Genomic DNA, 14206 nt, shown 5'->3' with positions numbered 1-14206 from the left:
GGTGCAAAAGAAGCCATTTCTGCAGACACTGAACTGGGCCACCACCCACATCCCAGATCTAAGGGCTTCGGAACTGAGAACTGGGGCACAAAATTTAGGGCCTGGGATCCCCACGATGGCGGGGCGCAGGGCAAACACAGCTCTCCCATGCCATTGAGGCAGTCCATGCCACCCCACTCTATTCCCTGGATACCCACAGGGGGAAAAAGCAGTTCCCGAAGGATACTAGCAAAGATCTCTGGCGCCACCTAATGACCAGAACAAAATCACCAACTTCCTGATAGTTGGAAGCCAGGGATCCCAAAACCACCCACAGGCCCTGAGGGAGCGTGGGCCACACAATTGGGGGTAAGAAAGGAAACAAGGCATGGAGCAAGACCCCATTCTGGAACTGAGAGCCAGGTGCAGGATCCAGGGCATGGGATGTGCCATAACAATGGGCACTGCACAGGGTAATAGCCAGCGTTTTGGATCTGATAGCCCTGGGACTGAGACCTAGAGCACAGAATTCAGAGCGCAGGACCCATACCGCTGTGGGCACAGCACCAGGTGAACACAGGGTGACACAGCACCCAGCTTAAACAAGAGCCCCTGTGTTGAGATGCTTCCCTCTCTGCCTCCATTTCTCAGAGAACACTGGGAAAAAGCACAGGTTAGCAAGTACAGGTCTCTGGCACCACCTCGTGACCAGAACAGAATCACCAACTAGCTGATTCCCTGATGGAATTGAGTAAATACAGAGGGAGGGAACTGTAAGGGACAGTGCCCAGCAATATAGCATCAACACCATGGTGGAGTTTTGGCCTACCAGTACTGGACTCGGTCTGGTAAACAGTTTCCAACACTACTGAAGGTGTAACCCAAAGAGATATCCACCAACACCAGTGGCACAACATCCCAATACATAGAACTAATTAGAAAGCAAAGAACAAGGAGAAGGAAAAATATAAATAACCAAGCAAGCCCACAAGAGGAGGACACACCACAAAAAGAAAAACAGTGACCAGTGCTCAACAATGACTTGGAAGAACTTCTTGGCCTGTCAAATAGAAAATTAATGATCATCAGGATTAAAAAGCAGAAAGAAAAGGAAAAAAATGATTTGAAACAAATAATCACTGAACCGAAGAACAAAATTGAGACCTCAAGAAAGGAAAAAGAAATGCAGATTAAAAGAATACTAGAGGAGATGAAGAACTCTGCAAAAAGCAATGAAAACAGAATCAACGAAATGGAAGAATGGATCAGTACTCTCGAAGATACAGAAATAAAAAAGAGCCAAAAGAGGGCCTCCCCGGTGGTGTAGTGGGTTGAGCGCAATGCTATGAAGCTGTCCTCAGCCTCTGCAGTGTGGGTCTGATTCCTGGCTGGGCAGGGAGATACCCTCATGGTACATCAGACTTCTCCTGTCTCGCCCGCTGCTCCCCTCAGCAGTGTATTTCTGTCCATCTGCCTGTTCGGCTCCCTGCTCTGTCTGTGGTGAATCCTCTCACCCTCCCGGGCCTCTGACCTGTACCCCAGTTCTTGTATAAAAATAAAATCTTTTTTTTTTTTTTTTTTAAAGAGCCTCCATACAGTTTTCCATAGTGGTTGGACCAGTTTGCACTCCCACCAGCAATGCAGGAGAGTTCCTTTTTCTCCACATCCTGGCCAACATTCATTGTTGCTAGTTTTTTTAATATGTGCCATTCTCATTGGTGTAAGGTGGTATCTCATTATAGTTTTGATTTGCATTTCCCTGATTACAAGCAATGTAGAATATTTTTTCATATGCCTGTTGGCCATTTGCATTTCCTCTTTGGAGAAGTTTCCTTTTAGCTCTTCTGCCCATAGAGCTTCCATATGATCCAGTAATTCTACTCCTAGGTATTTACCCAAAGGACACAGAAACATTAATTCAAAAGGGCCCCTGCACCTCCTTGTTTATAGCAGCACTATTTACAATACCTAAGATTTGAAAACAACCCAAGTGCTCAAAAATAGATTACTGGATCAAGACAATGTGGTATTTATATACAATGGAATATTACTCGGCAATCAAAAAAGATAAAATCATGCAATTTGTAGCAACATGGGTGGAGCTGGAAGGGATCATGCTCAGCAAAATAAGCCAGAAAGAAAAAGAAAAATATCAGATGGTCTCACTCATAGCAGGAATCTAGAAAACCTAAATAAGGGACCAGGAAAAAGAATAACTATAATAAAGAAAAAATCAAAATCAACAGCAACTATAAACCAGAGACACACTATGGGGGGGTGTGGGGGGAGAAGGGATTGGGGTCAAAATAAGGGGGGTGCAATTGTATGGGGAATATAAAAAAAATCTTTAAAAAAATTTAAAGCAAGTTGAAAAAAAAAAAAAGACCCAAAAGAGAAAAGGAGAGAGAAATGCAAAGGAAGAAGTATGAAGACATTCTTTGACGATTATCAGACTCCATGAAGAGAGGAAATGTAAGAGTTATAGGCATTCCAGAAGGTGAGAGAGAGACAAAGGAACTGAGAAATTAAGGAGATAATTGAAGAAAACTTCCCAAGCATGAAAAAAGGGATGAATATAGACATACAAGAAGCAAGAGGAACACCCAGTTAACCACAATGAAAAGAAAACTATAGCAAGACACATAATAGTAAAGCTTGCAAGACTCCAAGACAAGGAAAAAATAATGAAACTGGTAAGGGGGAAGAAAAGATAACCTACAAGGGATAACCAATCAAGTTAACTTCAAACTTCTCCAAAGAAACACTGCAGGCAAGAAGAGAATGGAGTAACATATTCAATACACTTCAGCACAGCAAATGCCAACCAAGAATACTTTACCCTTCAGAGTTTCCTTCCTCTATGCAGAGAAAATATAGACCTTCTCAGACAAACAGAAACTCCAGAAATTCATTACAATTAAACTACCACTCCACAATATTCTACAAGAAGGCCTAAAGCCAAAACCAAGAGAGGAATAAACAAGAACAGAATAAAGCAAGGAATAAAATCACAAAGAAGACAAACAAAATGGTAAATATAGATGCCAACACATCAATATTAACTCTAAATGTGAATGGATTAAACTCATCAATAAAATGACACAGAGGCAGGCAGGATTAAAAAAAATAATAATAAAGGAAGATGGTAAATAAAAAAAAAAAACTAGCAACAACCAATGTTGGCGAGGTTGTGGAGAAAAAGGAACTCCCTTGCACGGCTGGTGGGAGTGCAAACTGGTTCAACCACTATGGAAAGAGCTGTGTGGGGCTTTCTTGACCTTCTAAACATAGAGTTTCCATATGATCCAGCAATTCCACTCCTAGGTATTTATCCAAAGGACACCTGCACGCCTATGTTTATAGCAGCACTATTTACAATAGCTAAGATATGGAAACAACCCAAATGCCCAAAAATAGATGACTTGATCAAGAAGATGTGGTACATATATACACAATAGAATATTACTTGACAATCAAAAAGATAAACACATGCAGTTTTCAGCAACATGGATGGAGCTGGAAGGGATCATGCTCAGCGATGTAAGTCAAAAAAAGAAAAATACCGAATGGTCTCACTCAGAGCAGGAATTTAGAAAACTTAAATAAGAGACCAGGAAAAAGACTAATCAATACAAAGTAAAAATCAAAATCAGCAAGCAACTATAAACCAGAGACACACTATAGGGCGGGGAGGGGAGAGGAAGAACTAGAGTCAAAATATGGGGGGGTGCAATTTTATGTGGAATATAACCATAATGAAAATGCATACATTGTGCAAAGATGAAAAATGATGTAAGAATTATATTAAATAAAATATTACCCAAAAAAACAAGCAACAACAAATGTTGGTGAGGATGTGGTGAAAAAGGAACTCTCCTACATTGCTGGTGGGAGTGCAGACTGGTCCAACCATTATGGAAACCTGTCTGGAGGTTCCTCAGTCTACTAAAAACGGAGCTACCATATGACCCAGCAACTCCACTCCTAGGGATCTACCCAAAGGACACAAAAACATTGATTGAAAAGACAACCTGTACCTCTATGTTTATTGCAGCACTATTTACAATAGGTAAAACCTGGAAACAGTGCAAAGGCCCCCAAATAGATGACTGGATCAACAAGATGTGGTATATATATGCAATGAAATATTATTCAGCAATCAAAAAAGATAAACTCATGCTATTTGCAGCAACATAGATGGAGCTAGAAGGAATTATGCTCAGTGAAATAAGCCAGAAGGAAAAAGAAAAATACTGGAATATTTCACTTATAGCAGGATTATAGGGAAACCAAATAAGACATCAGTGTAAAAAAAATAATAACAGCACAAAGCACAACAAAGCAAAAACATAATTATAAATCAGACAATTATAAATTAAGCAGACAATTATAAATCATATACCACAAGGGAGGAGGAGGGAGAGGGATCTGAGGGAGGGAGGGAGGAGCACAGGGGACTGAGGTGATGGTGCACAGGTGCATTGCTGAAGGAAACTCTATGGGGACTACACCTGAGGGGGTGGGGGAAGCAAATATTGTTTGAAAATGAACAATGATGTAAAAATTTTTTTTAATTAAAAAAATTTAAAATAAAACTAACTTGATTTCATTGTGTTCAATTCTGAAAATCTGTGCTTTCTTTAAGAGTACTGAATAAAGGAACCAAATTGTAATTACCTTAGCAAAAGTTTCCTCTTTCTAATTCTCTCTTTACTATTGACATTAAGTATTTTAGAATTATTTCTGGACTCTGTTGTGAAATATCTATAATCAATACATACTGCTATCGGAAATATTTACGAGGACATTACCTAGACTCTGAAAATATGGTTGAAAGTCAGAAATGCCAATGAACTGGTCAAGGAACAATGGATTTTCTTTTCTTTTTTTTTTTTAAAGACAATTTATTTTTATTTATTTATTTATTTAAAAATTATTTATTTACACAAGCACTGGGTATAGTCAGAAGTGCAGGAGGGTGAGAGAATTCACCAGAGCCAGAGCGGGGAGCAGAGCAGGCAGAAGGACCGAAGTACACTGCTGAGGGGAGCAGAGGGCGGCAGGAGAGGTCTGCAGGCCGGTGGGAGCCTCCTCCAGAGGCCAGGGAGCAGCTGGGGATTGAACCAGTGACCGCTGCACCACCGGGGAGGCCCGGAACAATGGATTTTCAAAGCTAAGTTCAAGTCTCTGTGGGGGACATAAAAACTGGGAAATAATCAAAAGGCAGCCAATTATGTTTCCACACTGTGGTATGCAGAAATAGCCTACACCTGCAGGTTTCAAGAAGTCAGCATATTAAAGAAGAGGTACAAATGATGAGGTACCTCTGGATTTGTACTGTTTAGCCCCTTGCTTCTCATAATTACCGTATACTTAATAGGCTAGCCAGGTTGGACAAGCTGATGGGGTCTTGCAGAAATTCTAATAAAAAGAAATCCCCCAAATCAACTTACCCTATGGTCCTCTTCAAGAAGATATACATTTGTCTACATTTATAGAAAAATTTAAGTAAATAATCATTTTAAAGGTATGGATGCTTACATGCTAAGGACATATTAATATGACTACATAGGTTACAAAAGAAAACATAAGAAATGCAAAAAGCAGACACTGAATATTTGTGTTTTTGGAAGGAGAAATAGCACAATAAGTAAAACATTTACAACTGTATAATAGTACATTTCCTCTCCCTTCATGCCATGGTTAGATATGTTCCATTTTTACATTCTTTGTCTTCCTCAAGGTCACTGAGGAATCACCATTCCTGAAAACAAGCTGAGTGTGAGAAACACAAAGAAACAGGATACAATTATTATGACTCTTTAAAGATCTTATAATCTAAAAAGGGAGAGAGAGAAAACCCCAATGAAAATGGAATCACCAAGTAGATGCTAATATAGAAACATAACCAAGGCCAACAAGATGGATGGAAAAAGAAATGTTGTAGGAAGTCATTACCAGCCCCTTCTCCTGAATGCACAATATGTGTGTGTATTTATATATAATATATATATATTTTTTTTACATCATTGTTCATTTTTTTTTTGCAATGTTTGCTTTCTCCTCTCAGGTGTAGTCCCCATAGAATTCCCACCACAAAATCACCAGTGCACAATCACCCTAATCCCCTGTGCTCTTCCCGCCCTTGTTTTGATCCCTCCCCCTCCCCTGCAGAATGTCTCTTGGCCATTTTAAAGCCAGGTAACATTTAAGCTTGAAGACATATCCTTAATTGTGATTCAGAAGATATAATAATTTATTCATAGTTATCACCTGGTGGTGATTTAGCCCTTTAGGAAAGTGTTAGTATCTTAATACTATAGACCAGTAAAAGGGTTCATGTAACTTTGATACCCTTAGTAGTTGTTGAGTATTGGAAAGAATTTGCTTCATTAAACCAGACTCTAGCTTCCCTGTCACTACTAATTTCTCCCGAAAAGCAACAAACTACTGTTTCCAGTTAGTTGAGGGAGGGCTGAGTCTCTGGCAGAGGTAAAGATATTCACAGGTTGGACACTGGTGCATTTGGGGTAGGAGTGCTAGATTTAGCTGGGAAAAATAGTCTTCTAGCCAAAAAAAATGTTTTTTGGTAAATAAATGCTTTATCTCACTGATCCTTTTAAAATCACAGTGAGGGCCTCCCCTGTGGTGCAGCGGTTGAGCGCTGGGTTGCGAAGCTGCACACAGTCTCTGCAGCACAGGTTTAATCCCCACTGCTCCCCAGCCAGCCACCGGGGGAGGGTCCCACATGGCGCGCAGACCTCTCCTGCCGCCCACTGCTCCCCTCAGCAGTGTACTTCGGGCCTTCTGCCTGCTCTGCTCCCCGCTCTGGCTCTGGTGAATTCTCTTGCCCTCCTGCGCTTCTGACTGTACCCAGTGCTTGTATAAATGAATGAATGAATCAATCAATCAATCAATCAATCAATCAATCTTTAAAAAAATAAATAAAATCACAGTGAGTTAATTAAGATGAAATGTGCAGTTAGAGTGTCAATGTACCCTCAATTAATCCTTCTGATGGCCCAGCACACCCTCTGGTTTAGCATTATCCTGGAATTCTAAAAACAGACTTTATTCTTTTAGAGAAGTTTTACATTTATAGAAAAATTGTGTGGAAACTCCAGAGATTTCTCATATAGTCGCTGTTCCCTCTCATATCCCCTCTCCCATATGTACACAGCCTCCCGGACTACCAAAATTCCCTCACCATAGTTGTCCATTTGTTGCAGTGGATAAACCTACACTACACACCATACCTAACCAAGTTCACATTAGGGCTTACTTTTGAAAGTACCAGTTGGAACCCTGAGTGGACAAGCAAGAAGCAGCTCATCACATATTTGTGTTTCTTTAAAATTGTTGGCCCTCCATAGACAGAGAAGACACCCCAATAAACTAATGCATGAAAATCAGTGTCTGTTGGTTTAGACGATTTTCACAGTATTGTATTTTGGGACTGGAAAAAAGTGAGAAAAAACAGCCACAACATCTTATCTCTTAGCCAGTTAGAGTGTAGCTGTTCAAATTATAGTTGCCACTGACAATATTATGAATAATAAATGAAAAAGGTATGCTCAGAATGATCCTGATATTTTTATTTTTTCATGGAGAAACTGATTTTACATTTATTAAATTATGTCTTCGTTTTGCTTTTGTTTTTTAAAAGTAAATTTATGTAGAGAAAAAATATGATAGTCTGTGTAAATGTCAAATGTAGTCACAGAAATTTAGAATATTTAAAAATTTTCTATGTCCACATTTTCTGGCTATCCTCAAACATACCACATTTGAAATAGGGAATTAAGAATTTTTAATAACAAAATCATCCTTGAAAAGACGTTTTGAAGTTAAATTCAGTTTTCGTAGTACACTTATCTTAGTAGGTTAAACCAAACCCAGTTCTTCAGAACTGAAAATAGACTAAGGGTCACAAAGCCAAATAACTTTTCCAGTAAATGTCATGAGATCTGTCTGCCACAAAACAGACAAGGCTTTTGTTTCGGCTTGAAATGCTGGGTCAGTGATTTAATTCAACATTAAGAAGCTCCGCTCTTACTGGCTATGCATTTCACTCAGGTCCCTTTACTTGATGACACTTCTGTTTTTACGCCTAAATAATAACATTAAGGTCAATTTCTTGTTCATCTCCACAGTGTATGAAATGTTTTATTTTTCCCTTGAAGAAATTAGTCATTTGACATTTGTATTGTTTTCACACAGCTGATGGAAAATGTCTGGTGTCTGTTGGTTTAGACGATTTTCACAGTATCGTATTTTGGGACTGGAAAAAGGGAGAAAAAATAGCCACAACAAGGTAAGAAGCTGCTGAAATCTTACAGCGCCCAGCTGGTTGTCATGCTTCCAGGTCAATAGTTTTCATTTGGGGGTAAGATTTTATCTTCAAATTCAGATGAAATTCACATAGAAAGCTTCACACCTAAGTGCAAGCATACTGCAGCAGTTCATAGTGACAGACCTGCCTAGAACAGTTAGTGTCTGTCTGTTTCAGGGAATTGGAAAATTCTGAAATCCTTTCCAAAGAGCTATCACTTTGCTTTCAGTACTACATGCATTATCTGTCTCAGAGCTTTTGACCAATAGTAGAAAAGCAGCTTTTTTCAGACTTGGGCCATACCACTTGTTTTTCCACTGTCGTAGCATCTGGTGCAGGATTCCCAATGTGACTAGAGTCAGAAGTACCATTTATCATGAGACTGGCATGCTGGAAAGGAGGCCTCATCGTGTGCATCTGCCACTCACTTTCAAAGCAGGAAAATTGTTTCCCTAATCGCCTCATCTTATAAATAGACCTTTCAAGACTGCTGTTTATAGGCCACCTGTCCAGCCTTACCCTAGCCTCCCTCCCTGCTGAATCAGCCCTGAAGCTGAACATTACTTTCCACTCCTACTTACGTTGAACTTAGCTGTTTGCCCAGGCACGGTCAGAATCAGCCACAGTCAGAAGTCAAATAGTTGGCAGAGAAGTCCCAGCAATACAATTTTGTTGCCCAAGGTTTGTTACCAGTTTACCTCTTTACTAGTTCTTTCTTGTTTGCTTTCTGTGTTGTAATATAAAATCATTTTTAAGAGAATGACTTTACTCCAGTGTTCACTTTTCAAATTAACATTTCCCTCTACAATATTAAATAGGAAAAAAGTTCTTTGGCAGTTTGATTTAATGAATGAAGATAAAGACTCAATGGAGGAGCAGATGGAGTCTTGAGGACTAGCTGACAGAAAAGTGAACCTTTTCTGATCACTGTTACTGAGATGGAATTCCTGGCAGCAAATGGCCGTTCATAAATCTGACTCCCAAGTGAGGGCTCTCTTGTCTTTCTAGTATCCCTCACTGTTGTCTCACTACCCTCTAGTACTCAGATTCAGTTCCTCATCAGAACTCTGCTTTCCTCCTGTACTAGAATACTGGGTATTAGTTTAATATTTCTGATAATATACCACCTGCATTACAGATAATTTCAGATAAAACACATATCTGCATCTCCAAAGTAACAAATTTTAACTTTTCAAAAATTATACTTTTACTACTCTGAATGCTGATGTAATCAAGCTACCCAGGTGACTCACTTTCTGGAGCCACCAAACTGTTCCCTAAGCAATGTGACTCTTGGACATTTAAACCCTGACTTGACTTTTCAAGCAGCATTAAAACTACCTTTAGTGACATAAGTAAACAGCCCCAAAAAGCAACAGAAATGCAATTTTCCTGCTAGAAAACCCTCTGCAACTATGGACTGCTTTACCCATGGCATGCCAGAAACATCAACAGAAATGGAAAGAATACTTATTAATATTATAAGAGTATATATTTGATACACTTGGTATATAGCTAATTTCACTACAATTAATTGATATAAAGTGACTTCACACCATTTCATGAATATTTTATTATAAAATTAATTTTTGTGACATTTAACTTATGTGACATTTCTAAAACAGGACACCTGCAGAATTGCCCTCAGATAATTTTTGCAGTTGAACCTTTAATTCTATTTCTAAGATGGAATATCAAGGATTGTTAAAATTCTTTGCAATACTAGAGTTAAATACATACATATAAAGATATATAAAATATACACAAATAACTATTTATGTAATATTAAAAATAAATATTTGCACAAGTAAGTAGCCAGACAAAAATTCTTTCCATGACCTTAAGTTAGTGTGTTTTAGTAAATGGAAACTTGGCAGGGGAGGTTTGGTAGAGGGTGAGTGAAACGTGCACATATGGAAGTGTGAAAATGCACCCCCAATGTTAGACATGTAAATGACTGACAAAAATTAAAACAAAAACAGAGCCTTAAGAGAAATGACAAAGAACATGAAGTAGTACTTTACTGTGGCATCTTCATGCTTCCAGGCATCACCCTAGCTCCTGAGATTTAATCCTCTCAGAGCACAGCTGACTCAAACTCTAATTTTGCATGTTCTCAGCCATGGCCCTCACAAAGCTTAGTACCAAGCCTGTGCTTGGCAGCCGTATTCTTCTGTGACAGTGTCCCCTACTCTGTGGCTGTGAGGACATCACCCATTGCTGCTGGTGCCCAGGGCTGGCTAATGCCTGCCTGCTACATAGCTCCCCACTCACACAAGTCTGTTGTGAAAACGTTTAGGTGAAACTATTTCTAAATAGCTCAGCCATTAAAGGATGTTTGAGTTTGCACATAGAAATCTCATTACAAGATACCTTTGAGACTTGAACCAGTTCTTTGTGTCTTTGCTAGTTTTTGTGAATGATTTCAGTCTCCTTCATGAGAAATGAATATGTTTTATCTTCTTAAAGATTGTTTAAATTATTTTAGTTTAACATACAAGTAACCTGTTCAAAAACCAAGGCCAGTCTCAAGGCATATAGTTAAATAGTCTCATATCAGTGTCAATCAAGACAAAATAATGGATTTCCATTGCACCGGTAACATGACTGTGGAGAATGACTATTTTTTGACATGCCTCATCTCAGAAGTTTGAGCAGTAGGCACTTAGGCAAAGGTGACAAAAATTGTCAATGAGCCAAGCAAGACTACTTCCAATGTTAATGTGGAATCACCATTCTTCTAGGAGACATAAGGACAAGGGAGAGGGGTATGTAGGACCACAGAGCATGTGATTCTGTACCAGCTTCTTTGATTGATCTATTGTATGCCTTCCCTTACACATTTAGTAAGTAGGATAAAGGCTCCTGTGTACTAACTTGGCTTTTCTTCTCACTTTTTAAAATGTGTATCTCTTTTTAAAAATAACATTTATTAATCTGATCCCTTTGTTTTCAAAATGACATACTATTGTTACAGAAAAGTTAGAAATCACAGAAAAGCAACAAGAAGAAAGTGAAAATCATTTGTGATTCCACCACCGAGAAATAGCTGGGAATAACATTTTAGCATATGTCCTAGTATTTTTATCTGTTTTTATTCACATATGGGATTTTATGCATAATACTGCTCTGTAACTGTTTTTCCCCCCACTCACCAATATATCATTTTACTGTCTTCTAATTTATGTTACCTGGCTTATTCCATATTATAAGTCATTTTAAATCTTTTTGCGTGTTGGGATATAAATCTTCCATTCAGCATTCCTACTATAGGCTACATTCACACACAAAAATGGGAAAACCAAATCACACATAGGACTTGCTCTCCAGGCAATTGAAATGTGTGGGATAGGAGATTGGACACCAGATCATCCTGTGTTATAGCTGTCCTTGGCTTGTAGAAGAGGTGCATTCCTTTCCTCAGGCTTACTGATGGGGGTTTTAGTGTGACCATGTGGTGAGTTGATTATCACCCAAGCATGAGAAGTTGTCCTATATTAGAGCAATAGCACAGAATTTTCTACATTTTTATTCTCTCAGTTTAGAACATGAAGCTCTTTCCATTTTGTTTTTCTTATACGTGTGTGTGGATACATATGCACAGTTGTAGGCAACTTTCCTATAACAAGTATCTGGAGGGAAAATAGCAGAGGTATCCAACGAGTGTCCTTTACTCAGATGTTGACATTAACTGTGCATTTGCATGCCATCACTAGCCCGTTTAGAATTTTAGCCACAACAGAAACAACATTGATGTGTTGTAATACCAAGATGAAAACTAAAAAGTTCACTCAGAAAACATTTTTCTATCTAAGTGCTTAACATTGTATAGAAACAAGCAAATAAAATAATATCCTTTACTCTAAGAAGTGAAATTTGTTATGTCTTTTCAATTTGGATTTCCATTTTCTTTAACATCGTCTCTTTAAAATTTATTAGTGACTTAGAATTTGTGGGGATTTTTCTTCAGTCAAGATCTTTGGATGTATAATGTCTTTTGTGGTTATCTGGTTCATTTTTCCTCTTCATGACAAGCACATTTTCTCTTTAATCTAAATCTTCTTTTTTTCCCCTCTTAATTGCTTTTCATACAGCCAGTGATGCATCCAGTGTTTATGCTTTACTTTTGACTTTCAGAAACACTAAGTTCAAAACTCAATCCCTTCTCATTTTCCTGCCTCCCCCTTGTTACAAGTGGGTAGCCAGAACAGCTATCGAGATGCCCTGTTCTGTGTGCTGCTTTCAGCTTTTTTCATGGGAATTCTCAAAGTTACCTATTTGTGGAGGCAATGGCAGGACGAACCCCTGTGTAGCTATACCCATTTGCAACATCCTACAAAAAATGGTAAAAATCTCTTCCCAGTTTTTTTCTTTTATTCTCTTTTTCCTGCTAGGACATTTTAAAGAAAATTCAAGATGTCATATCATTTGTATTGTATGTATTTCTAACTGAAAAGGCATATTTTTAAAAATCATCATGTCTTTATCCCAACTAACTAAAGTAATGGTAAATCCCTCCATATATTACCCAGTTCATAACCAAATATTTCTGATTGTTTCAAATATGAGATTTTATTTAACCTGCATCCAGCTTTCTTTTTGTGATTGATTTCTAGTTTGATATTATTATGATCAAAGAAGATACTTGATTTCAATCTTCATAAATTTATTGGCATTTGTTTTGTGATCCAGCATGTGGTCTATCCTTGAGAATATTTCACGCGCCCATGAGAAAATGTATAGCCAGCCTTTTAGGGGCACAGTGCTCTAAAATGTCTCTTAAACCCATCAGTTCCAATTTTTTGTTTAAGGCTGTTGTTGCCTTATTGATATTCTGTCTGGGTGATCTGACCATTGATATAACACAACACTATTGTGTTGCTATTGGCGTCTCCTTTTAGATTTATTAATAATTGCTTTATATGTTTTGATGTACCTTAATTTGGTATGTATGTATATATATGATTGTCTTGTACTTCTGATGTGTTGATACCTAATCATTATATAAACCGCAATGAGAGGGCCTCTCTGGTGGTGCAGGCAGTTGAGTGCAGTGCTGTAAAGCTGTCCATAGTCTCTGCAGTGCTGGTTCGATCCCCGCCGGCAACAGAGCAACCCACATGGCACAGCAGACCTCTCCTGTCTCACCCGCTGCTCCCCTCAGCAGTGCATTTCAGTCATTCTGCCTGTTCTGTTCCCCACTCTGTCTCTGGTGAATCCTCTCACCCTCCCGCACTTCTGGCCTGTACCTGGTTCTTGTATAAATAAAATAAATCTTAAAAAAAAATAAAAACAATAAACCGCAATGAGATACCACCTCACAACCATGATAGTGGCCCATATCAAAAAGATAAAAAATCAGTGTTGGTGAGGGTGTGGGAAAAAAGAGAACCCTCTTATACTGTTGGTGGGAATGTAGACTGGTCCAGCCTCTATGGAAAACAGTATGGAGGTTTCGCAAAATATCAAAAATAGATCCACCTTATGAACCAGCAATTTCACTTGTAGGTATCTGGAGATTGCAAAAACTCTAACTTGAAGGGATATATACCTAAGTTCATTGCAGGGCTGTTTACAGTAACCAAGTTATGAGAACAACAACTGATGTGCTCAACAACTAAATGCTCAACAACTGATGAGTGGATAGAAAAAAATGTGGTATGTACACAATGGAATGCTCCTTAAATACTAGGGGAAAAAATGAAATGTTGCCATTTGTGACATCATGGATGAAACTGGAGGGGAGATTATGCCAAGTTTTGTAAGGAGACACACAAATACTGGATGATTTCACTCATATGTGGAAAATATAAAACAAAACAAAACAAAGGAACAGACAAATAAACCAAAACAAACCCTAGAAATCGGACTGCAGAACAGGATACCAGAAGGAAA

General features: G+C 38.5%; 1 protein-coding gene across 4 annotated transcripts in view; it reads left to right on the top strand.

Annotated features, from left to right (window-relative positions):
* Positions 1–14206, top strand: part of EML6 (EMAP like 6) — a gene marked incomplete at its 3' end in the record, with an annotated part of 309679 nt that overhangs the window by 175477 nt on the left and 119996 nt on the right. For all 4 annotated transcript variants that reach the window (XM_084234453.1, XM_084234451.1, XM_084234452.1 and 1 more), the window contains exon 16: positions 8200–8293. In XM_084234453.1, coding sequence (XP_084090579.1) covers positions 8200–8293 — 94 coding nt within the window. The remainder of the gene's footprint in view (positions 1–8199; positions 8294–14206) is intronic.

The sequence above is a fragment of the Talpa europaea genome (genome assembly GCF_964194135.1).
Source record: "Talpa europaea genome assembly, chromosome: 6".
Classification (NCBI taxonomy): Eukaryota; Metazoa; Chordata; class Mammalia; order Eulipotyphla; family Talpidae; genus Talpa; species Talpa europaea.
This window is presented reverse-complemented; position numbering and strand designations above follow the sequence as displayed.